Source organism: Carlito syrichta, unplaced genomic scaffold (assembly GCF_000164805.1).
Source record: "Carlito syrichta isolate Samal-C Ts95f unplaced genomic scaffold, Tarsius_syrichta-2.0.1 Scaffold256582, whole genome shotgun sequence".
NCBI lineage: Eukaryota > Metazoa > Chordata > Mammalia > Primates > Tarsiidae > Carlito > Carlito syrichta.
Genome location: NW_007200678.1, coordinates 60,935 through 87,314, shown reverse-complemented (window position 1 = coordinate 87,314; position 26,380 = coordinate 60,935). Strand labels below are relative to the sequence as shown.

Sequence of the window (26,380 nt, the reverse complement as noted above, 5' to 3'; positions counted from 1 at the left end):
ATCAGCAGCACTGAAAAAAAAAAAGAAAGAAAGAAAAGAAAAAAGAGAAAAGGCTTTGAAGACTGAGAGGCTTAGGGTCTAATCTTGGGCCCACCGCTTTCTGTACAATTTGGGCAAGTTAGTATAATTTTGAATCTTGGTTTTCTTATTAGTAAAACAATATTAAAAATGTTCAGTAAGTCAGCTTGCTAGCCTGCTCATGGTGACTGAGGTGCTCTGTCACCTGACTCAGTCTTCCCCTTCAGCCTACCACCATGGTCCTCCCCTTTGGCACCAGAAATGCCAGCCACAAGAGTCTTCCTGTTGTAACCCCTCCACCTGCCTGTGCACCGCTCTAGCTCTTGCATGCATTGTTCCCTCTTTCTGTAACATCTTTCTGGATGTTCTGTATCTAGCAAGCTTTTGCCCATCCTTTCAGATTCAGCTCGCTGCCACCTCTAAAAGGCTTACCAAAATCCCCTAGGAAAAGTATATACTTTGTTTTGGGCACCTCCCTGTCCTTTCAAAGGCGATTTGGGGCAATCCTAAATAGCCAATCACTTATTCCATCCTCTCTGCTCTTCAACAACACTTCCAAAGCTCTCCCACTTTACATCCCAATTGCTTCTTCAGGTGCCTCTAGTATCACTAGACAAGGGGGATCCTCAGGAACAAGGGCCAGGTCTTGTTCCTGCCCCTCTCTACAGTACCTGACACATGGTAGGCACTTCTAGTTTACAGATGACTGACTTTCACCCAGGAAATGAATCATCTATTTTTTTCTATGCTTACTATTTATTACATCATATAAAACATTTAATGAAATACACAGTAGACTTCTGTTTAAACATATTTACAAAAAATTTCACAGGCAACTAGTATTTTAAGTATAAGGTAAACTGTTTTGGCTACTCCATTATAAAACCTATCAGCACACTTGGTGGCTGGCTAGGTTTTAAAAACTGTCTGGTGTCCAGCATCTTATACAGAAGACATTTTATTACTCACACTGCAATGGTCAGATGCCAAAGAACTTAAGTGCTGACAAGGAAGCTAAATATTAAAACTTTTTGGATAGTATAATTATATTTAATTTTAAAAGGGCATTCCTTTTAATAAATGTTCACCAGATCTTGAGGCAAAATTCAGACAAAATTCAGAGAAAACACTCTTTCTGTCCATATAGTTTTGTAAACAGATTGTTATTTCTTCCGTCTTTCAAAAGAAAAGGAATTAAGACATTACAATCACACTTGTGGTTTGGCACATCAAAGTCTCTCATAAATTGGGCCTGATTCCTGCTGGGGTCACTGTGAATGTTTTCTCCCACAACCCCAGCCACAGCAGGGATCCCTGTGTAAGAGGGCTGGAGAAGCAGGCAGCTCCTCCCAATATCCTGCTTCCTAATATCCAAGTTCTGTTATGTCAGGGGGAGACCCACCCAGACCATGGTGCAATAGTCCACGCAAACACATCAGTTATATGAGGCCTGCCAGGGTACCTGGAGAGCCTCTGCGCCAAGGTGATAAGTGTGGAACATCATGTATGACTGGAAAAGGTCTCTCCAGGAGCTGAGAAACTCCTGGTTCTCATTAGCACCATGCAAATGACTGACCCCTTGATATTTTTCCCCAGTCTTATCCCATCTTGCCCTCATTACCTTCACTACTCAGTATAAGCAACATGGATAATTCCTTCAAAGTTCTTTTAACTCCTTCACTTCTACTGCCCCAACTGCACAGACTCCGTGATCAACTTTTGCAAGTTCTAGCTGAGCAGTGACGGAGAAAATGCTGGGCCGTGTGAAGGCATATCACTAAAGTGGTTTAGCTCTTGCCTCCTGGAGGCTGGCAGGTTTTTCACTTGTCTTTAGTTTCTTCCCCATGCCCTTCATACATGATCCCAAGACATTACTACTCTCAAACCTCCTGACTGCCTCCGCAGTTTTTTTTTTTAGCAGAAAATTTCAACTCTTCTACACAGAGAAAACTGAGATTGTCTGACTCAACCCTTCCCAAGCACCTTTCCCAATCTTTCCTCTGGCCGTTTTTCCTACCTTTTACACCTGATCCCCTGCTGTCTCACAATTATAGTGTCCTCCCTGTCCAAAGCCTGGCCCTCTCTTTGGGTTTTTCACCCCCCACCCCTCACTCTTCTCAGCAAGTCACCTGTTCAGCTGGTCATTCTCTCTCCCTATGAGCCGTAAGTGCAAGGTCAGAGTTGCCCACTCTTAATGACAAATACCACTTACCTTCTCAATCTAGACTCTCCCCTTCACCTCCCATAGAAGTTTCTCCAAATGGTTTATACTTCCTATCTTCATTCTCACCTTCCTTTCATTTCTCAGTGCAACATTTTAAATTACAACATTTATCATTATAGAAGTTTTAACTGATATGAAAACAAAACATGAATATATAAACATTTTGGATCTTCATCCCTTAGAATAAACCATGTTAACGTGTCTTTTTTCTGTGAGTACATGACTATACACAAGGTAAAATGTTACATATTATAGGTACACATGTTTTTTGAAATACAGATTAAGTGGATGCTTTGTACTGGTCCTTACTGGACTTGTTTCCCAAGCCAGCTCCTTAAATGCTAGAGCTCTTCATCTCTTGCCCTTGCTTTCCTTTCTTCTCCTGAGAGTCTCTTTCACTCCTGAGTTTGTACTACTAGTGATACATAAGTCCTATCCATGTTTGCATTTGCAGCACCACCTCTCCTTTAATTGCAGACCCCTCTATTATGATGCCCTCTGGACAGCCTGATCTGGATATCCCAAGGATACTTAATACTCCACATGGAGAAGACAAAACACAGCATTTTCCTCCCCCCACCTGCTCCCACATCTATATTCCTTGTCTCTGTTAAGAGCGGCACTCTGTCTCAAGTTAAATAAGCAAGCAAACAACAACCCTCTGTCAAAACCACCCAAAAAACAAAAACACCACACCCACACCCCACCATGCTCCTCATACATACATATGACCCTCCCATAGAATACAACTGGGTGTTATCCCGTGATTCTTCCACCTTCCTCTTCTTGTTACATCCTATCAGTTCAAGTCTAGATCATATACTTCAAATCTCTCTCAAATGAGTCTTTTCTTCTTCATCTCTCACTGTTCAAGAGTGAATACATCGCTTTTTTTCCTCTCAAGATACAAAAATCTCCTGAACAAGTGGAAGTTCTGGAGTAGAAATTATTCTAGATAAAACTTCTTTATTATTCTCCAGACTTCTGCATCTTCTTACTCCCTAAACTCCACTCAATGATAATCTGCAATCCCATTTATATTAGGACACATTGCCTTTACCTTCCCAATGGTTATGAACTAAATTTAGTAATTGGATTTTTGCATGTCCTATGGATAAAAGTAGGTCCAGACACCTTCAATGGGGCCAAGAAGTATTTGGTAAACCTCAAATTTTCCATGTTCAGTGGCCACAGTCACAGTTGTCCAAGAGTTTCCAAGGGGAAGCTGGAGAAATCCCCTTCTCTCAGGGGACAGCAAAGTAATAGTGGGAAGCTAATTTCTCCCCATTTCCCTATCCTTTGCTTCTCCCTATTTCTTGTGTGATATGGATTGCTAGAATTGGGAGAAAATTTCATTTGGGGCAACCAGAATGCTGCTTGTTCAGGATGTCCACTTGACATTAGGCTGAAGACATTTATTGCTCTAGTTCTCCTGGGGTCCTGTTAGCCAATGGAAACCATATAACTTCCTACTTGCCTTCAAAATCCAAGCTCCGCCACCTGCCACTCCAGGCCTCTCTTTGTAACTTCATCTCTTGGTTACCTCTGCAACTCACATCCCAGCAATTCCATTCTACATTCTGCTCCTTGAACACTCCATTCCATGCTTTTTCTAACCTCTGCCTGGACTGCTTTCCCTACTCTCTTTTATCTATCTGGAAATTTTCTACTCAGAATCTGAAGCACTGTTCAAAACTCAATTGCTTTGTGAAGACTTCTTGGCCCTCACAGAAGCTCCTCTCTTACCACTAGCCCAGGCAGACACAAACTCTCTCTTCTCCATAACACCGTCTCACCTCAGGGGCAGTTCTGTACCTGAAGGTAGCCTAGCGCATTGCAGTTGTTTGCTATATGTTCACCTCTTCTGAATTCTCCAGGGCAAAACTAGCATCTGTCTCATCTTTACATTCCTGGAACCTGGCACACAGCTGGTATTCAATAAATGCCAAGTAGATGAAGACTGATAGGCACTTCAGGCAGCGGAAAAAGAAAAGGGGCTTGAAGACTTGTTAGGCATGGAGCCAAGACCAAAGCTGAATCAGAGCAGAGTTTAAAAGCTGGTGGGAAAAAAGAGACACTGATGATAGGACACTGACTTTCTAAGCATTCTGGACCAGGGCTTGGGAGAGTTGAGAGAAATTGATCATTTGGGTAAATACACCACTGCCCAAGGCAGCTGGGTGGGGGTACCAACAAGGCTATAAAATCTTATATTAGCCTCAGAGAGCAGAAACATCTGCTAAAGCCACAGCAGGCAGGCTGGCCAAGTTCAGCAGTGGGTTAGCCAGGACAGCCCTATGATCAACAGAAAAGGCCACAGAGGGGAAGAATCAATCACCCAGGCAAGAAGTAACAGGAAGGACTAGCAGTGACATAGGAACCAGGTGCCCACAACCCATGGGCTTCTCCGCTGTCTTTAGGGATTGCAGGAGCCACTTCTGCCCCTTTCAGCCCAGGCATTTGCTGGCTCCCCATCCAAACTTCCTCACACCCTTAGAGCCCACTGACCTTCTCAGCCCATATCTACAGCCTGACAATTTGTAAGATTTTTTCCTTTTCTCTGAGGACTCTGAAGTTCTACAATGAGGTACACTGAGCTACCTCCCCACTAATAGGCTGAAATAACTTAAAGGAAAAAGATAATTCATTTGCCGGCCAACATCTCTGTTTAAAGAGTTTTCTTTTTCATATCATCACGACCATGAATTCAGCATTTGATCAACTCTTTGTTACACGGTTTGACGTTAACAAAACATCAACACACTGACAACCTGCTGGTGTCAGAAAGGAACATCTTAAAACTCTTTGGACTCTACATTAGACAGGCTTCCAATCCCAATCTTTGATCTCTATTATAAAGCAGTACCAATAAAATATTGTAGAGATTTATGGGCGAACTTTCACTTGAGCTGTTTCACACCTAAAATAACATGAATGCCTGGGCCAATAGGCAGAAAATTTAGGTTTAGGTTTCAACTGTTTAAGTTTTCTTTTACTTTTAAAACTTAATTCACTTATTTTCTAAAATTACCTTAAAATCTGCAATTACATTCTATTTTTCTCCCAGAGAAGACAGTTGAGACATTAAGCAGATGTTATGTCCTTCTGAGGACAGTTGTTCTCAGTTGTAACAGAACCATCTTTTGTCAAAAAGAAAGGGTTTTTCATGAGATTTAAATGAACTCTATTTAAATTTATCTTTCTGCCTGAGTATACCCTGTTGTTAACAAGAGTAACCAAGTACTTATTACTGTGAGTAAAATCTCAACAAAAAAATTTCATTTAAAAGCTGGTGAGATGCTATTTGGATCGAAGACCTATTTTGTTGAATGTTGTCCAACTCTATGGGTTAATACCCCAAATTAAACTTAGATAGCATTTCCGACATCAGTCACTTATACGTCTGAATGAAAAGAAATCAGTGCCACATTCTTTTATAGAGGGAAACCAACTGGAAGACCCCAACCCCCCTTTTGCCCATGTGATAAAGTTGGGAGAAATGATTGTGCCAAATGAGAAGGCAGAGAATCTGGAGGGATAGGAGGAAGCAGCCCATCCAGCTTTTAAGAAGACCTTTATAGGCAAAGTAAAGTGAAAACAGCAGAAAAGTTCCTGGACACAATCCTTTAAGAAACAAAAATGAGTAGGAAGAAAGGTCAGAGCAGCGGTTCAAAGGAATCAGAATGCGCAGCTGTTGCTGTCCAAGGTTGCGGGCCGGCGCCACTAGTGCCTGCCAAGCTGGAGGCAGTGCCGGGCAGCAGAGGCACATGGGCCCTTCCTCCACCCAGCTCCCCACTTTCAGAACTTAGCAGCAGAGCCCCAACTTTGCAGTCTCAAAGAAATTCTCGAACTGTGATCTTCACAAAACCAAAGTAAATAGAAGGGAAACATGCTTCATAGTTTTTTTTGTTTTGTTTTGTTTTGTTTTTTGAGTTGGAGTCTCACTCTGTCGCCCAGACTGGAGTGCAGTGGCCACTCCTGGCCACCACAACCTCGCCTGCTGGGCTCCGGCGATCCTTCCGCCTCAGCCTTCCAAGTAGCTGGAATTACAGGCATGCGCTACCACGCCCGGCTGATTTTTTTTTGATTTATTGTAGAGATGAGGTCTCGCTGCCCAGGCGGGTCTCGAACCCGCGGGCTCAGGCAATCCACTCACCTCAGCCTCCCAAAGGCGCGGGATTACAGGCTGAGCCACCGAGCCCGGCTGCTTCATAGTTTTTAACCCAATTTTATTTTTTTCATTTTCTGATTTTGAAATGTTAATTCCTGGTTATAAAAGGAGGATGCAGCAGCTGGTACATGGCCTTGGTTTCGTGGCCACGAAGGAAAGGTCAGGGAGAAAGCCTGGTGTGTTCATGTTCAGATCTACTTGTGGATCATAAGTTTGTGCTGCATTCTTTTAAGATACCTATATCTACTCACAGCTTAGACACAGGTGTCACAGATACTGCCAGGGATGGAAGCCAAATGTAAGATCTTAAATAATTCATTTAGGCTTAAACCAACCTCAGAGGCCAGGTAGGGATATGGTTTTTTAAAACTAGAAGTCTGGTATAGAACTTGCCTTGCTAAGATGAGAATACAGCTAGCCATTGTCATTAAGTGGTCACTGAAGGTTCTTTCAGGCACCACTGTGCATGGAGGTCACCTACTGCCCAAGGCACAGTTACCTGGAACTGAGTTTTGATGATCATGCTGCTTTGGATTCAGAATTTCCCAGTTCTGATCAACTTTGTCTTCTTCTCCATTCAGCATTCTCAGTTCTGGGATGGCAGAAAACACCCACATGGTGGTTCTGATCACCTAATATAAACGGCAGGCAAAGCTGAATCCATCAAGAAACCAGCTGTCTAATTCTTCTGGCGCAGGTAGGGATAGGGTTTTATTCAAATCTAGGTTGCAGTGATCCAGTAAGTACTGTCACGAAGCCGGGGAGAGGAGGTGCAAGGTGTTCCTTGGAAGGGCCTCTGTGTATTGAAAAGCCTATCTAGGCTAGCTCCCTCTGAAATGGGAGCAAAGGGTGTCAGGCAGGGTGACTCTACCATGTGGTTGAAGATATCACTGTCAACTATTGGGCTCAACTAGACTGAGGAAGCCAAACTTGGACCACAGGCAATGGGATCTTCAACTCCTAAAGGATATGACGGTAATCAAAGCCTAGAAGAGTCTCTTTCCTTTTGAGAGGTTAGTAATTGAAGTGGTTAGAAACATGAGAGGAACACCAGCCCCTAAAAGATATGGCTGTGATCAAAGCCTAAAAGAGGTTAAGGTGGTTAGGCTGGAAACATGAAAGAAACTTTCAGTAGCATTTAGTGAATACCAGAAATCCTAGAATTTTTGGGTTGTCCTGAAGGACTTTTGTTCCAGAATTGCCAATATCTTTGTAAGTGTCATGTAGGCACTTTGACAGAATTGAAGCACAAAGATTTTAAAACACACTCCTCTTGAAGTTGTCATGAAGACTATGGTGTTATCAGTGGTCCAGGACTGTCTGCAACATGCGGATGTTGGAGGATCTGTACAAGGTTGGGCTGGGGAAATACATGATGATTCACTTGTGTGACAACCTGTTCAGAGATTTTGTGCTTTTATTGTCTGCAGATGGCTGGGACACTCAAGGGCAAATGGTATTATGATTTATTGGGCCTGGCAGAGGGAAATCTGGAAATCCATCTTCCACAAGTTGCACATGCTGCTAGGTATGGATGATGTGGCAGGTGTTCTAATCCTGTGCATCAGACAGATGGTCTGTGGGAAGGGGTAGGAACCTTAGATGACAACCATGCTGAAGCTGTGGTAGTCCCAGAATAAGTGACCTCCAGAGGAAAGAGGAGACCAAAAAACCCTTGACACAAGTTGATATCTCTATTTGTAGAGAGCCACGGTTTCAGGCTTGAACAGAAAGTATCCTATCATAGTAGGGTGGACTTACAAGCCTTGGGCCTCAGGCCAATGATCTACTTGGAATATGCTTATAGCCCCTCTGTCTATGAGTCTGACCATCCTCCTGCCAGTTGGTATATTCACTGTGTATCCTGGGTAATGGTGTGAAGGGGAGGTGGTGCATATGAAGTGGTGCCATAGGGCTTCCAGGAGGCAGAACTGACATTAAGTAGTCAGTGTCAGTATTCGGACCTCTAGTTGGGAAATAAACAGAATATATGAGAAGACTGACTCTAAAAATGATCCACTGTTCCCCTTTATATTGCCAGGATGAGACTCATCCTTCCTTGTGGCCAAAGCCCAGGTATGATAAGAACATGCAGTTGACTTCACTGGGACTGGCTCACCAGGGTGAGCAGAACACTAGTGTCCTGCCCTGACAGCATCCAGACAATATACCAACAAAAGGGTCGGTCCATTCTGAGACACAGCAGGAAACAGGAGTTTACGTGATCAGGAGCACAAGTTTTTCATGTTCTTTTTTTGAAAGGGGTGAGGGAAGGAAAAGAGGTCAGCAAGATTAAGAGAAGGGAAATGCTGTCCAGCAGACATGCCTCAATACTTGGGCCAAGATCTATACATACATAAAGTTCAGAGAACCACCTTTCCAGGGCCTCAGCAGGCTCCCTATGTTGGTGGCCCCCTCAAACCCACAGCTTGGCACCTGCTAAATAACTCTATATATGGCAGGCAGCAGAGTGAATTTCCCCAGGAGTCAGAGAGGCAGTAGTCAGAGTACAGTGGCCTATCAGGACATGCTGCTTGTGAGAGGAGAGTTCAGAGCCTAGTTTTTCCTTCTGCTACGAAGGCACACAGGCATGCTGACAACAGGAGCTGCTGATCAGACTAAGCTACTCAGAGAGACTGAGTAGCTGTATCCTTTCCCTGGGTGATGACATTTGGAAGTTCCCAAAACGGAGTAGGTTTGGCTCTTGGACTGGTTTCTTGTCCCGAGCAAAGGATATCCAGTTCCCGGAGTGAGTGCCTTGGTATGTATGGGTGGGTGATGGGGATAAACCTCTCACCTTAGTGCAGTAATGAGCAAATACCAAAATCATGTCCTAGGGCATGGGGCTTGGAAGGCAGGAAGTTTCAAGCTCGTATAGGTAGCAATCTAAAACTGGACCACTGAATTTGAAAATAGGAAGTGAAAATTCAGAAACAGCCAAAGAAGCAAGACAAGCCAAATGAGCAAATGAACAAAATGTCAAAAGGAAGGGGAAGAAACCTGGAGGAATTCATGAATTACATTAGCAGGTAGAAGTAATTCATGTTTGTCTCCTTATTCACCCCTGTCCCTAGTGCTTACTGCAGTGCCTGGCAAATAACTGGTACTCAATAAATACTTACTGAAGGAATGGATTCTCAAGGTTACCTGTAGCTACACAGAATAAAAGGAATGTTTTGAGATGATTCTGTCCAATTCCTTTATTTCACACATGAGCCTAGGGAGGTCTGTAGACACTTAACACTTAGTGACTCACCAGGAGTGGTGGAGTCAGGATAAGAAGGAAAAACCCAGACTTTTCCTTGTCTCCCTTTGCTTTCCATCTTGGGAACTCCAATGGCTATCTTGCAAAGGGCAGGTCAGAACAAGATAGGAGCCCACCCTTTAGAGTGGGGTTGAAAATGTTTTTTTAAAGGGCCTATAGTAATAGCAAATTGTCATGCCACTCTGCTGTTGTAGTTTAAAGCAGCCATGGACAATACATGAACAAATGGAACGGCTGGGTTCCAAAAAAACTTTACAAAAAGTAGTGACTGGTGTAGCTGAGCTTGCTGAGCTCTACTTTAGAACAATAGTTTGAAAGCAAGTATTTTTCCTCTTTTCTTTCTGAAGCTGACCACTTGGAGTTACTAATGTGACAGAGTCACTCTGAGATGAGACCTGAGATGAATACCTGCATCTTCTCTTGGCATTTCTTCAGGAAAACAAGCACTTTTCCAGGGATATTCAGATAAAACTGCTGTTCCTCGTGATTTTTTTTTTTTTAATTTTAGAAAAGTGAAAAACAAAAAAAAGGAAGAAGAAACTAGAGACAGATTTTTACCTTCTGAACCAAGTAGACACTTGTGGCCCTCTCAGCAGCCACTTTATCCAGATCAGATCCCTCAGGAACAAAGTAACTCACATCAGCGATGTGAACTCCCACTTCAAAGTTGCCTGTAAATGCACAAGAGGGACAATCAGCCTGGTTTCGAATCCCTCTCAGGAATGCCTTCCAAGAATGCATGTCAGTCTCAGAGGCCATAGGACTTGAAGTTAGGCCAATATTTCCAGTCTTGCCAGCACTCTACCTAACCCCTGTGACCTGCACTATTGTCACTTTCTTCACTGTACACCAAAAGACGATGGGACTTTTATAGTGAATAAACAAGATTAACCACATTCACAAGATGTTTCCCACTTCTAAAGGCTTCTTATCTTTGAGTAAACATAAGAAGACATGGCTCATTCTAGATGATGAGCAAATCCTTTCAGGTCACTAGAAGTTAGTTAATCCCCAAAGCCTACAGATACTGGCTCTGAAAGTTCTGGAATTCCTGGCCCTTCCCACTGCACAGTCTTTATTTAGCCCCACAACTGGCCATCCTACCTTGCCTCTGTGCCCTCTTAACAAGCCCTCCACATGGTTGCTATACTCTTTCTAACCATAAATCTGGTGATGTTACTCCTTGTCCTGTTATTTGTGTCTTTGCATGGTTGTACCCCAAGTGACTTTGTCAGCCTTCCTGCCCCATTCTTCACATGCTCTATATGCAGTTATCATGGGAAACCTCTTTCCATTCCCTAAATGTATCTTCCCTCACCTCTTTCAGATATTGGCTTGGCGCATGCTTTTTCCTATGCTTGGGATAATCTCAACAGGATCTTCCTATCAAAGTCCTCCCTACCTTATAAGGGTCAATTGAAAGAGCTTCTTCTGCCCTCTGTGTCCTCCACCTGTGCTGTTAAAGCACCTATTCCATATCTGATGATGCTTACCATGGTCTTTCTTCAGAGCTCTATTCACAACCAGATGTCACAGCACACCTCTATTTGGCTAATATGTTCACTGTCTGTCTGCCTCTCTCCCTACACTGTAAGCTCCAGCAAGTCAGGCCTTTTGTGTAGTGTTCATGGTTGTACACCCAGTGCCTGGGAGAGTATCTTGCACATAGTAGGTATTCAAGAAATACTTGTGAAGTGAATGAATCAATAGTCTGTTTATCTTTTCCCTCTAATAAAAGACTGACTTTTTTTTCTTTTTTTTTTCCTCTGAACTTCTGTTTTTATTTTTTTTTTATTTTTGAGTCGAAGTCTCACTCTGTTGCCCAGGCTGGAGTGCAGTGGCACACTCATGGCCACCACATCCTCTACCTGCTGAGCTCAGGCGATCCTTCTACCTCAGCCTTCCAAGTAGCTGGAATCACAGGCAGATGCTAACATGCACGGCTAATTTTTTAATTTATTGTAGAGATGAGGTCTTGCCAAGTTGCCCAGATTGGTCTCTAACCTGTGGGTTCAGGCAATCCTCTCACCTCAGCCTCCCAAAGTGCTGGGATTACAGATGTGAGCCATCGTGCCCAGCCTTATCTTTATCTCTTTATTTAGAGTTGAGGGTACACATGGGAACTTCCATGTTGAGATTCACACTTAAATTCTTTTTTTTTTTTTTTAACTTTTTTTCCATTTAGACCTTTCTGGTGGAGCTGTCTTTTAATAGGCCTTGCCTAACCAGTTCTGCCAGAGAGGTAGTCAGACAACCCAGGCTGGCAGAACTGTACCTTAACTGGGGTGGGTAGTTAGGTTATAAACTTCTAACATCCTGTAAATCACCTATCAAATATGGTTTATGTGAATATAAGTATATATACACATGTACGCATACACATGAATATATATACATACATGTCCTCACACATGTATATATGTGTATGAAAATGCATACAACGAACAGATTATTAAAAAGAGTACACATGTGAAATAAATATATCATTTAAAGACAGCATTAGCCAGGCAGAGTGGCTCATGCCTGTAATCCTAACACTTTGGGAGGCCGAGGTAGGAGGATCACTTGATGCCAGGAGTTTAAGACAAGCTTGGGAAGCATAGTGAGACACTACCTGTAAAAAATATAAAAAATAAGCTGGGCATGGTGGTGTGCACCAGGAGTCCCAGCTACTCAGGAGGCTGAGGCAGGAGGACTGCTTGAGTTCAGGAGTTCAAGGCTGCAATGAGCCACGATCATGCCACTGCACTTCAGCCTAGGTGACAGAGCAAGATCCTGTCTCTACAAAAAATAAGTAGAGCACCATGGGCAGATAGCAGCACACTGAAGACACAAGTACAGAGTTAAATCTTCTTAAGTTGAAAATATTCTTGATGAAGTTTCACTATATCTGATCCCTGTTGACAGTGATTGGAATAGGCATAGGCATGTGACACAAGTAGATTTGTTCTGAGACGTTTTCAAGGATTGAGATGGACTTCAGGAAAGAGGGTCTCCCTCCTGAGATCCCAGACACTAAGAACTATATAAGGCTGGAGCTGCCAGAAAATACCTTTGCCATATAATCAAGCCACTACAGAAAATAATAGGTTTAAAAAGAAAGGAAGAATCATGGCTTCATTTGAACTCTGGGATCCAGATGAACCTGAAACAAGTCTACCTGCGAACTTGGCAGTTCATGAGCCAATCAATTCCCTTTCCGTTATGAATCACTGAAAGAGTCCTGACTGATACCCAGGTTGGCTCAGAAGAGTTTATTAACACATTGCCATTTGCTCATTTGGTTACCTGAATGATCAGTACTAAGGTATCATATATTTTATCTGTACACCTTAAAGCTACTTATTATCCCCCTATTCCTTCCTCACTGGGGGACAGTTCTTCCTTTAGTTTTTGTTTGTTTGGTTTTTTTTTTGAGTTGGAGTCTCACTCTGTCGCCTAGACTGGAGTGCAGTAGCCGCTCCTGGACACCGCAGCCTCGACCTGCTGGGCTTCGGCGATCCTTCCGCCTCAGTCTTCCAAGTAGCCGGAATTACAGGCATGCGCTACCACGCCTGGTTGACTTTTTGATTTATTGTAGAGATAAGGTCTCACTGCCCAGGCGGGTCTCGAACCCGCGGGCTCAGGCAATCTACTCACCTCAGCCTCCCAAAGGCTCAGGATTACAGGCTGAGCCACCGATCCCAGCTTCTTCCTTTAGTTTTTAAAATGGAAAAATGCTTATACATAGAGTGCTTAAAATAGAGGTCTGGGCAAGGAAAAGAATTTAAAATTCCCCATTCTTCATCTGGTCTGACATTCAGAGACCACTCTCCTAGAGGGCATTCTTGGGGTTTTTCTGCCCAATCCTGTAATGTTAATATATTTGGGAATACCTAAGTTTACCTAAGGGATCACAGCTGTTATGGGGTAATACAATAGAACTGTTTCCCACTGAGAAGAAGGCTGTCTGGAAAGCTGAGAGAAACCAGCATGATTCCAAGTTTAGCTGCCTCACTCTGACAGGCACGCAGCTGTGTCGCTGGGTCACTGGGAACAGTGAAACCTGTTCTGCGATCGAGGAACTCAACTCCAAGTGAATTCAGCCAAGAGTCTCCGACGGCTCAACTTCCAGTTTTGATATTTCAAGTATCTAAAACCAACACTTGGAGAAGGTAAAATAAAGTGTCTTCGTTTGAAGTCAGCATTATAGTACATTGGCCTAACAGGTAAATATTGACTAAAGGAAAAAAGAGATGATTATTACATCATAATGCAAACCATAATTTTAAATTCAGTCTTTGTGTTGTTACTACACATGAACTTTCTGTCCTTTGTCAAAATTGACAAACTGACAAAGAGTTCATTACAAGAGATAAAACATGAAGGAGGCCAATCAAAACATATTTGAGAGGCTTAAATTTCACTCAGAAGTTCCAGCAAAGCCTTTAAAACCAGCAAAGAGAAGCTCTCTTATTCTCTGCTTTGGACCTTTTTTATGGAAACCCTAAGTAAATATTTTATTACATATATTTACATAATATGAACTTGCAGAACTCTTGAGGTAGGGGCACTGAAGTTTTTTATCCCATGAAAGATAAAAAAAAAAAAAAAATCCAAAAGGCCATATAGCATAAACTGCCAAAATATTTAGGTCAAATTTGATGTTTTAAAAGGTACTGTCTTCATATAAAAGCATTCTTCTAAAATTTTCTTAAATTTTAAAACTTTATCTACTGGGACTAAGATGAGTTTCATGAGTTTTGAAGAGCAGTCAGAGCAGAAAGATCAAGGATCCTCAACACCAGCCATGTTTAGCTCACTTTGCACAGGGTCCACAAACTTAGATGAATACAAATACTACTTTGAGTGAACTTGAGAGGAGATCAGAACTGCTTCATCTGATTAAAACACTAATAGAATGTAAAGCAGGGGCTTAGAAACCATCTCTTTGAAGTCAGTCTCCCAGCCAGTGCAGCCAGTCACATTCCAACAGTGTCCCTGCCAGGTGGCCCCGACATATCCTCAAGGGGAGGGTGCTTACATCTTCTCAAAACTACTTGCTCTCTTCTGAAGAGCTTTGGTTGTGAGAAAGTTATATCCTTGCATGGATCTATGATACATGGAAATGTTGCCTCTGGTTTATGCCAGGACCTGGCATATGTAAGTGGTGATACTCCACTTTAAGATGTGCTTGGTCTAATGGGGTTGGCAAATACACTCTTGTGATGACAATATGATAGGACAGAGGAAGATTACAAAAGCGTATGGGAGTAAATTGAACTGCAATCAGTGAGAACGTGTGAAAATGTTTTGTAATCTATAATAACCATACAAATGCAACATTGACAATTAGAACCACAAAAATAATTAAAAGGATAGCAGGAGAGAGCATTTATTAAATGTCTCCTCTGTGCCAGGGGCTCTATACACAATTTAACTTTGATTATAGCCATGCAAACCATGTTGTACAGATGAATTACTTGAGGCTAGAAAGCTTCCAAGTGACTTGTTCAAAGTTACCTGTGATAAACCCCAGATTCAAAACCAGGTTGGGTTCAGAGCTTTTGCTATCACCCTCTTTTTTTTTTTTTTTTTTTGAGTTTCTCACTTGGTCGCCCAGGCTGAAGTGTGGTGGCACCATCATGGTTCACTGCAACCTCAACCTTCTCAGGTGATCCTTCCACCTCAGCCTCTTGAGTAGCTGGGACTACAGCTGTGTACTACCACACCTGGCTCATTTTTTGATATTCTGTAGAGACAAGGTCTCACTATGTTGCCCAGGCTCAGCTCAAACTCTTGGACTCAAGCGAGTCCTCGGCCTCCTAAAGTGCTGGGATTACAGGTGTGAGCATTGATACAGGCTGCTTTTGCTCCTTTTATTACCATCCACCCAACACCATCTTTGTAACTTCAGGACAAGATGATATAACCTACTTTTTCATCTCAGTGAGCCACAGCTTGAAATGCCTCCCTATCTCTTGTGACTCAATGGGAGCCTCATTCTTAGCTTTGGATTTAGAAGTCCCAACATTAGAAGTCCCGACAGGGACTTTTCCCAACCTTGTTCACAGCCACACTCTTGTTCCCACTAGCTCTTTTGGTATCCACTGCCAACCTACTTAACTACTCTTAGCAGGGCCTGATTACAGAACAACTAAACCAGTAACTTCAGTTCTATTTAGTTAGAATAAGTCCCAGTAGGCTGAGGAGGAAGGATTGCCTAAGCCAAGCAGGTTGAGGCTGCAGTGGCCATGAGAGTGCCACTGCACTCCAGCCTGGGCAACAGAGTAAGACTCCAACTCAAAAAAAAAAAAAAAAAAAGAATAAGTCCTTAAAAATCACAACAATTCCTTTCTAAATTTCTAGCTTACAGTCATCTTTAGCTGGTGGCAGAGTATTGTCTAAACTATTCAAAAGTCCTATGCCAGGGTCGCGCACTACCAGGACTGCCCACCTACTGCAGGTGGGGACTTCTCTTACCAGAGTGAAAGCAGGGCCTTCCAGACTCGGCTCACTTGAATTCATCTTTACCCACTGCTAAGACTGGACAGTAGTGATAGAGGCTTTCTTGACCTCAGTCGGACACTCTTCACAAAAAAACAATATTACATGTTGTAAAAGACTGAATGTTTGTCCCCCCCCACCCCAAAATTCCCATGTGAAACCTAATCTCCAATGTGATGATATTAGGAGGTGGGGCTTTTGGGAGGTAATTAGGTCATAAAGACAGAGCCCTCACAAATGAGATTAGTACCCTTATAAAAAGAGACCCCAAGGAGCTCAAGTCTCCCTTTCACCATGTGAGGACACAGTGAGAAGATGTCATCTATGAACCAGGAAGTAGGCCCCCACTAGACACTATATCTGTCTGTGCCTTGATCTTGGATTTTCCAACTTTCAGAACTGTGAGAAATTTCTGTTGTTTATACACCACTCAGTGTATGGTATTCTGTGGCAGTAGCCTGAACAGACTAAGACACATGTGATGCCTGGAAACCCTTCTAATTCAGAATGCAAAGGACCAATGCTGCTAAATGTACTTCATCAGCAAAAATAACTACTTTGTCCAGGTCACTAATAACCTCTAACGTGTCACTAAATCTAAACCTTTTCAGGTCTGGCTTGGCCCGACCATAAGCAGCACCTGAAGTCTGGTGATTTTTTCCCTCCATGGCTGTTCATCTTCCTCTCCATGTCCCTCACGTGTTGGCACGCCCAGCCTCCAACCTCTGTGTCAGGCTGCCTTCTCTTCTAATTCTCTCCCTATCTCTGGATTGTATCATCCACTTCCAGGAATTCAAGCAACATTTTGTGTGCTTTCGTCTCTTAATTCTATATCACTAGCCCAGACTTCTCTAGGCACCAGACTGACATATACAAACTCTACTAGGAATTGTCACTTAGCTATCCCACAGTCACCTCATAATCACACCTCCATAGTCCCACCCCCAGCAAAACCATTTTTCTTCCTGTATTTCCTATCCTAGGAAGTGAGATCACCTCCACTAAACCAAATGTGGCACCACAAGTACCTAAGGCAAAAAGAAACCAGTGACTTTCTCAGGCCTGTGTCAATCATTCTGAACTCTATCTTTCATACATCTTTCATATCTGCCCATCTCCCTCTCCACCATCACCACCTTTGACCAGGACCACCTTGGCTTCTTTTAAAGAAGACCTAACAATCTTTTTAGTACTTGCTCTGCTATTTCTCAAACTAATTCTTCACACAAAAATAGTGCTTTAACACAAATCTGCCTGTTACCTCACTGTGTAAATAAATACTCCACGACCCCCAATACCTTGAGCAGGCAGCCCAGGCCTGGCTGGCCTGGCTCCTGCTCACCCCTTTAGTATCTTTACCTTGTTTCTCCCGTTCCTCCTTCTGCATACTATTCTCTATCACTACTTTGCAATGATGGGATAGCAACCAAATTACCCATCATGTGGGTCTTCCCTGGGCATGTTGAACTTTCCTGGCTTTTACCCCATTACACCCCCAAGTCACTGCAATGGAACTCATTAGTGTTGCTCACACCTACAGGGCTCCACACAGTTCTCCCTGTGCAGCATGCCCTTCTCCTGTTCTTCTTTATGGCACTCCTACTTGTCTTTCAGACCACCATCTAAAGCCCACTCCCTTGGGCAGTCCTGCCCTGGTGACCTAAATCAGGCTTGACTCCCTTCTGTCTTTCTACAGCTTCTCTTCCCCCACCCCATTTATTGCATGCAGATCATGAGATACCGCCATACTCTGTAATTAGCACACAGGGCAGGGAAAGGAGGGCTGGGTGCATGGTCAGAGATTAACATTTACGGAATGAATAAATAACAAAAAGTATAGGGTAGACTCGTTGATACTCTCGGCAGAAAGGGATTGTAAGCACTGCTTGGTCTAACTGCCTGTGCAGGCACTGAGTCTTTCCCATATCAGGTTTGCACAGAGAACATCTAGTCTGTGCCTGCACCTCAGGTGATTTAGAAATCACTATCCTGGTGTAGCCCACTCTGTCCTCAGATAAAGTGGCGGTTGATTTTTTTTTCTTTTAAAAGCCAACCTATGTCTCCCCCTAGAGTTTCCATTTATTAGCTCCAGTTCTGGCTCATGGGGCTGCCCAGAACAAGCCTATCTCCTCAGAGGACAGGAATCTGGCTAAGAGAAACAGGTGAAGCAGGGTAGGGCTTGGCTTTTCAGGCAGCACCAGCTTTGAAGATTTAAACAGGTAGCATGTGGCCCCCTGGGGCTTCTCTCCTTTAGGTTAAATACCCACATGGCTTGGCTCTGAGTCACCTCATAACCCTCAACACCTTCCTTCAAACATGCTCCTAATAACTACATTCATTCACTCAGCCATTCAACAAATACTCATTAAGCTCCTACTATGTGTCAGTCCTATTCTAGGCGCTGGGGACATAGGAATATTGACAAGTCCCTTCTCATGTGGAATTTACATTCTAGTGGGAAGAGAAAGACAACAGACAAATGAATAAATAACAAGATAATTTAAGATAATAAAAATAACTTTGGAGAAAATAAAACAGGATGCCTGGGGTCTACTTTAGTTAGGAAAAGTGTCTCTGAGAAAATAAATTGAGACCTGTGGATCTGGAAAGGACCACATGAGGCATGGGAGAGAACATCCCAGTCAGGAGAATAGCCAAAGCAACGGGCTGAAGGTAGGAGCAAGTTTGGTGTGTCTAAGGAATAGAAGATGGCTGGAAAGCAGGAGAGAACTGGAAGTAGAGAGGCCAGTGAGTACAAAGAAATCAACTCTAAATGGATCAAAGACCTAAATGTAAAGCCTCAAACTTTATAGTTCTTATTTATATAAGAACCTGAGAAAATGCAGGAGACATCCTTATGGAAATTGGAACTGGCAACCAATTCCTGATCAAAACCCCAAATGCCCATACCATAAGAGACAAGATAGACAAGTGGGACCTCATTAAATTGAAAAGCTTCTACAAAGCAAAAGAAACCATCAAGAGAGTGAGGAGACATCTCACAGAATGGGAAAAAATATTTGCCAACTGTATACCTGACAAAGACCCAACATCCAGGATCAATAAGGAACTCAAAACATGCCAAAAGGAAAGAAACACACAGCCCTATTAAAAAGCGGGCAAAAGACATGAATAGACACTTCTCATAAGAAGATATACGGGCAGCCAACAGAAACATGAAAAAGTGCTCAGCTCACTAATCATCAGAAAATGCAAATCAAAACCACACTGATATACCACCTAACCCCAGTAAAAATGGCCATCATTAACAAAACAAACAATAACAGATGCTGGCGAGGATACAGAGAAAAAGGAACGCTTCTACACTGCTGGTGGGAAAGCAAACTAGTATAACCTCTTTGGAAAACAGTGTGGCAATTTCTAAAAGAAAAAAACATTGACCTTCCATATGACCCAGCAATTCCCCTCCTAGGAATATACCCAGAAGAACTCAAATCAATCTACAAAAAAGATACCGGCATATGCATTTATTGCAGCACTATTCACAATAGCAAAAACATGGAACCAACCATACTGCCCATAGAAAGTGGACTGGATTTAAAAATGTGGTACATATACACAATGGAATATTATGCGGCCATAAAGAAAGACAAGCATATGGACTTTGGAGCAACTTGGATGGATTTAGAGTCTATCATACTCAGTGATCTATCACAGAAACAAAAAGCAGAATACCACATGTTCTCACTCATAAGTAGGCCCTGAACATTTACCATAATACTATAAGAAAGGGATTGGCAGCAGTGGGACATTGCCAGCAGAACACTGTGGGGGTGTAACATAGCATCAACAAGGGTATCTGATCTCAAACCAGGCAAAGTGGAGACCAAAGGAGGCCCAAAGTTTACCTGTATGATGACCACTTGTATACCTAATCCTGAATTGTATCCCACATCTTAGAAAAAGAGAGAGAGAGAGAGGCTAGGGAGATAGGCAGGGCTCCAAGGAGAGCTGCCTTGCTAGGTCAGGATGAAGTTTTTTTGTTTTTGTTTTTTAAATTTCAAGTGCAACAGAAAACTATAGGAGAGTTTTAAGTGGAAAAGTGACATTAACTGAATGTACCATATTCACTTTCTCATTTTGCCACCTCCCTCATTCTGCATACCATATCTCTATCAATGCCATCCACAGTCACACTAAAAACAAAAAGCCTGAAGAAAACCACAATCTCTTAGGAATTGCACTTACAGGCAAACAAATTAATCACTCGATGAAGTAATACATTTGGTAAACAAAGGCAGATGATGAAAAGAAGCACAACCTATTGGATTTCCTGTCTCCCAGGTTGATTTCCATCCAGCCTATGATAGGAACAGATGCTCTTACTTGACTCAACTCTCAATACTGTGGCCAGTTTTCCCAACAACATGAGCCCTAAAAGAGATAGAAAATAGTGTTCTAGAAGCTCAGAAAAAGTAATCCAACCAACAGGACAGAAAGAAAGGAACCTTCTGCTGTCAAAATAGTGCCAGCAGTGAGGGGTCTCACTTAGGCAGTTCATTCAGACAGGTTATGGGCCCTGGTCTTAGTTTGGTCCCACTGAATTTAGGAGACAGGTTCAATAGCTGAAAAGCAATTGGGCTTGGATCACCTTGTGGCCACATAATGAACTCCATCTTTTAGTTGAGGTAAGCAAATTCCCCTTGACTTTGATGGAAACACTGATTGGGTTGCTAGGTAAGAGGGACAACCCAAACTCTGACGTCTTCCATTTCTGTGTGGTATTTCATTATGTAATCTCACACAAAAGTTGACCACCGGTACAGCATGCCATGGCAGCACTCCATGGCCATAACGTGATGATGGTTTGAGGGTATTTCATAAACTTAAAAGGAGTTAAAGAGTCTGAATTTTCTTCCTCTTCTTTTTTTTCTCTTTGCCATCCAGCAAAGGGTTAATAAGGACCTTTAGTTGCAAGCTCCTTAACTGGTGAGCTCACCTTTTGGAACTAAGCAGCTTAAAGAACCTTTTTCCTTCATTATTACAAAGAGCTCTATCAATCTGCAAGTACTCAACTAAACTGCCCACACAGCAATTTTTGTCATGTTCAATCTAATTCTCAGGAATCTGAGTTTAAATTTATACGAACAGCATGGAAGAGGAACACCCAGGTAGTAAATTCCACTTTTCCCCTTCCAAATGATTTGAGCAATGGTCTCCTTCATTAACAGGAAAGAGAATGAGGAGTTGAACTTGTGAGGCTGGCACACAACATCTGGGAATTTCCAGGCGTTTCAGAAGTAAGTGGTGAAAGCCTAGGTCAGTCGGTCAAGCCTGGGACAGAGTGCTGAGCACAGGCTTGAGAGAAGCTCTACAAGTAAGAGACCCCTCACGCTGACACCTCAATGTCAAAAGACAGTGAAGTCCAAGGGACTGCAAAAGATTCTTGATGGGAGTTACAAAGTTAGCAGATCAAAGTAATAAGGGCAGGGGGTAGGACTGGCCATGGAGTTAGGGTTGCAGAGTCTGGGTGATGGAAACAAGAGGTTTCATTATACTATTCTTTCTACTTGTGTGCATGTTCAAAATTCTCCATCCAAAATTTTTTTTAAAAAGTTAGAGGGGCTGAAGCCAAGAAAGAAAAAAGTTTAAAAAGGATAAATCCAGTTAAGCAAAACTAACTACAAGTTTTAAAAGAATAACAAGCCAATGAAGGAGGAAGGAGAAAGTTACTGCTTTAAAAGATAGAATAAAAATGTCCCCAGTGACCATCTTTGGAGGTTGGAGATATGGGGTTTGTTCCTTTCTACATTATACAAATTTGTAATGTTTTCAGTATTCAAAAGCTGAGGAGAGAAATAAGGATAAAAGGCATAAAATTAAAAAATCCAAACCTGGCTTTAAAATGTCTAGAGAGAAATAAATATAAGAAGATGGTAACTGGGAAGTAGAATTTCTAGTTTTTCTATCATAAATGCTACTTGGTTACTAGCTTTGGGTTTTGTAAATATAACACACCAACAAATTGCTTTGTTCACCTCAGTCACCTCCATACCTCTTGATTTCCCAGCACACACCAAGAAACAGCTCCACTAGCCAGCCTGGGCAGGAGGCAGCAAGAGTCACTGCCAGCTTATTGGACACCTCTCCTGGTGGATTATGACGATGAAAAGCATTTTGCAACCAAGTTCTATAAAGGTGAACTCAGTAAATGAAGCAGCAGGAACTGGGCATACCCAATCCTGAATAGGAAACAACTATTTTCATGCCAGAAATGTGACTTCAGTATGTAGCAGGCTGTGGCATTTGTCATCATCCCCTTTATGGGCTTCAGTATGTAGGGCTAGCATGGGGAACCTATTCTTTCTCATGCCTGTGACTGCACAGGGAATACTCATGTGGAATCCCAGCAAAACCGCTTCCCACATATAGGTTTGAAAACAGAATTTGAGCATATTTTCACACTCATTTGTGGGTTTTTCTATTTTTATTTATTTGTTTGTTGTTTGTCTGTTTATTTATTTATTGAGTTAGAGTCTCACTCTGTCACTCAGGCTGGAGGGCTGTGGCATGCTCCCAGCCACTGTAGCCTCAGCCTGCTGGGCTCCTGCGATCCTTCTGCCTCAGCCTTCCAAGTAGCTGAAACTACAGGCGCGCGCTACCACGCCTGGCTAATTTTTGATTTATTGTAGAGACAAGGTCTCACCAAGTTGCCTGGGTGGGTCCAAATCCGTGGGCTCAGGAAATCCTCTCGCCTTGGCCTTCCAAAGTGCTGGGATTACAGGCTGAGCCACCGAGCCCAGCCAAGGATTTTTATATTTTCAAAAACCTATTAATAAGACATAATTACCAATCTCTAATAGTTAAATATGAAAGAGATTATAATTTTATTGTTTTATGTTTAAATACACATTTAATGTTTTAAAAGTGTATTTAAATGCCTATTCACTAAATGTTAACTGTTATTGCCCACTGCTTAATCCAATCTCACCTTTCCTTACACCTAAAATTAAAACAACTTTCATATTTACCTTGAGTTCTGAGAGGCAAAAGCTCATTGCTTTATATTTTAGTGATGAAACCCTGAATGGTTTTTCTCTCATTCTAGGGATACTTTTTGGGGTTGTTATTTTTTCACCATGCCCAATTAGCAGTTTTTTATTGTAATTACGCAGTTTCACTTATAACTTTTTTACATAAAGGAGAAATTGTTTTCTGATATCCCATTACTTCACAAAAGTTAACAAAATATTATAATTATAATCTATGTATATTTATTATATGAATATGCCATACGGGGTGTCAAGCAATAATGGCATATTGACTGCTTACTTTTTAAAGCAATTTGTTAAATTAACTCATTTTATCTTCAAATGTTTCGAGACAGATCTCCTTCTACAGATGAAGAAACCGAGGTCTAGGGAAGTCAGACGCCTTGCATCAAGGTCTGGCTACAAAGCCTGAGCTCTTAACTAGAGCTTTATGGAGATTCACCCTTTATATCAGGTACTTGACAAACTCATAGTTGCTTCTTTCTCAACTACTGTAGGCTACAAGCACTCTCAATTTTAAAAATTTTAAAGGATTATATATTTATTTTGCAGAACACATATTTTAAGACAAGTAGAACACTATAATTTTTAACTTGACTGAAGGTGTCTCCTTTAAAGGACAATAAATATTTGTTAAAATAGAAACCTTGCCATGCACCCTTATAACTACTGCTTACTTTCTATTTTTTAACTGTTCATATATCAATTAAAGCTCAATTTTCCAGTTTTTTATAACTGAGCTTTCCCATAAAGTATCCCGGATTGCCAAACTTTCCAGGTAACTGAATATCAACTCTTTCATCATCATCAAAGATATTTCCTTTCCTTAATAGCAGAATATAATTCAATACTAATAACTTTAGTTCATAATATGAACATGATATTTGTATTTTGCAATAGATGTGAATGTGGTACTACTGTAGGAAAAAGATGTCCTATCCTCATGACATACTCTCAAATTTAATTACAGTTTATCTCATTAAAATGGAGTTAAAACTCCTCAGATGCAATATCTCCTGGATAATGATGACAACAGTAACCATTTTTTGTACCTGGCATTTAAAAGACACTCATATATTTCTTGATTAAATGAATATGCTTCACAAAAATTCTATGGGTTAGGTACAATTAATACTTATATTTCACAAATGAAGACATTCAGACTCAGAGAGCTTAAATGGTTTGCCCAATGTCACATGGTCAGTAAATAGCAGAGCCAGGATTAGAACACTGTCTGACTCTAGTATCAATGCTCTTAACTATCACACCACAGGATCATATAGTACAGCTTTTTCTAAGGTGTTTTCATCATTATTACAGTTATGGTATCCTTGGCTCTTTGTTTCATAATAGCTTTAATGAGATATATTCACTCATTTAAAGTATACAATTAAATGGTTTTTAGTATATACACAGAATTGTGCAATCACAACCGCAATCAATTTTAGAACATTTTCATCATCCCCCAAAAAACCCCATATCTGTTTTTCAGTCATTCCCTATTCCCTACTCCCTCACCTCCCAGCCCCAGAAAAGCACTAATCTATTTTTTGTCTCCATAAATGTGCCTATTCTAGCCATCTCACATAAATGAAATCATACAATATGGTCTTTTGTGATTGTCTTCTTCTACCTGGCATGTTTTCAAGGTTCATCCATGTTGTAGCATGCATCAGTACTTCATTTCTTTTTGTGGAAGGATATTATTCCATTACATGGATATGCCACATTTATTTATCCATTTAACAGCTGATAGACATTTGGCTTGTTTCCACTTTTTGAATACCCATTCACTTCTTAAAATAAGCTTTTTATTGAGGCACTAAACACATAAAGTATACACACCTTAAGCATAAAGTTCAATGAATTTTTTTAGTTAGAGTCTCACTCTGTCACCCAGACTGGAGTACAATGGCACGCTCATGGCTACTACATACTCAACTTGCTGGACTCAAGCAATCCTTCTGCCTCAGCCTTCTTAGTAGCTGGAACCACAGACATGGACTACCACACCTGGCTAATTTTTTGATTTCTTGTAGAGACAAAGTCTCACCAAGTTACCCAGGCTGGTCTAGAACCCCTCGGTTCAAGCAATCCTCTCACCTCTGCCTCCCAAAGTGCTGGAATTACAGGTGTGAGCCACAACACCTGGCAGCTCAATAAATTTTTACAAAATTAATATACAGGTAACCAAGCAGAATTCTAGAAGCTTTTCTTGTGTCTTTTCCCAGCTTTTTCACCCATTAAAGATACTTTTCTGATGTTTATAATCTATAATCACAGATCAGTTTTGTCTTTCTTTGCACTTTATATAAACAGATCCATTCAGTGTGTGTGTGTGTGTGTGTGTGTGTGTGTGTGTGTGTGTGTGTTTTGTGGGGGGCAGTCTGGCTTCTTTTGCTCAACATAATGTTTTTGAGATTCAGCCATGTTGTGTTTTAAATTTGCTTCATACCACTGCTATATTCCATTGTAAGAGTATACCACAACTTATTCATTTTATTGTTGATAGGCACTTGGGTTGTTTTCAGGTTTTTGCTATTACAAATAATCCTGCTATGAACATTCTTGTATATATGTACTCATTTCTGTGGGGGTATATACCGAAGAATGAAACTGCTGGCTCATGAAGCATGAATCTATCCAGCTTTATTACATATTGTACAATGGTTTCCCAAGGTAGTTGTAGCAACTTACACTTCTATGGCAGTATACCAGAGTTCTAATTGCTCTACATCCCCACTAACGTCAGCTTTAAAAACTTTCAGCTAGCACCATTACAAAGTGGGCTAAAGATATGAATAGACACTTCTCAAAAGAAGACATAAGAGCAGCCAACAGATATATGAAAAAAATGTTCAGCCTCACTAGTCATTAAGGAGATGCAAATTAAAACTACACTGAGCTACCACCTAACTCCAGTCAGAATAATCATCATCTCAAAAAATAACAGATGCTGGAGAGGATGTGGCGAAAAGGGAACACTTCTACACTGTTGGTGGCAGTGCAAACTAGTTCACCCTCTGTGGAAATCAGTGTGGCGATTCCTAAAAGTTCTAAAAATCGACCTTCAATATGACCCTGCAATACCTCTACTGGGAATACACCTGGAAGAACTCAGGTCACTCTATAAAAAAGATACTTGCACACGTATGTTTATCGCAGCATTATTCACAATAGCAAGAACATGGAACCAACCATGC

General features: G+C 41.6%; 1 protein-coding gene across 1 annotated transcript in view; it reads right to left on the bottom strand.

Annotated features, from left to right (window-relative positions):
* DIS3L2 (DIS3 like 3'-5' exoribonuclease 2) overlaps positions 1–26,380 on the bottom strand; it is a 151,238-nt gene that overhangs the window by 98,686 nt on the left and 26,172 nt on the right. The window contains exon 3 of the mRNA XM_008052111.1: positions 10,237–10,349. Within this exon, the coding sequence (XP_008050302.1) occupies positions 10,237–10,349 (113 nt within the window). The remainder of the gene's footprint in view (positions 1–10,236; positions 10,350–26,380) is intronic.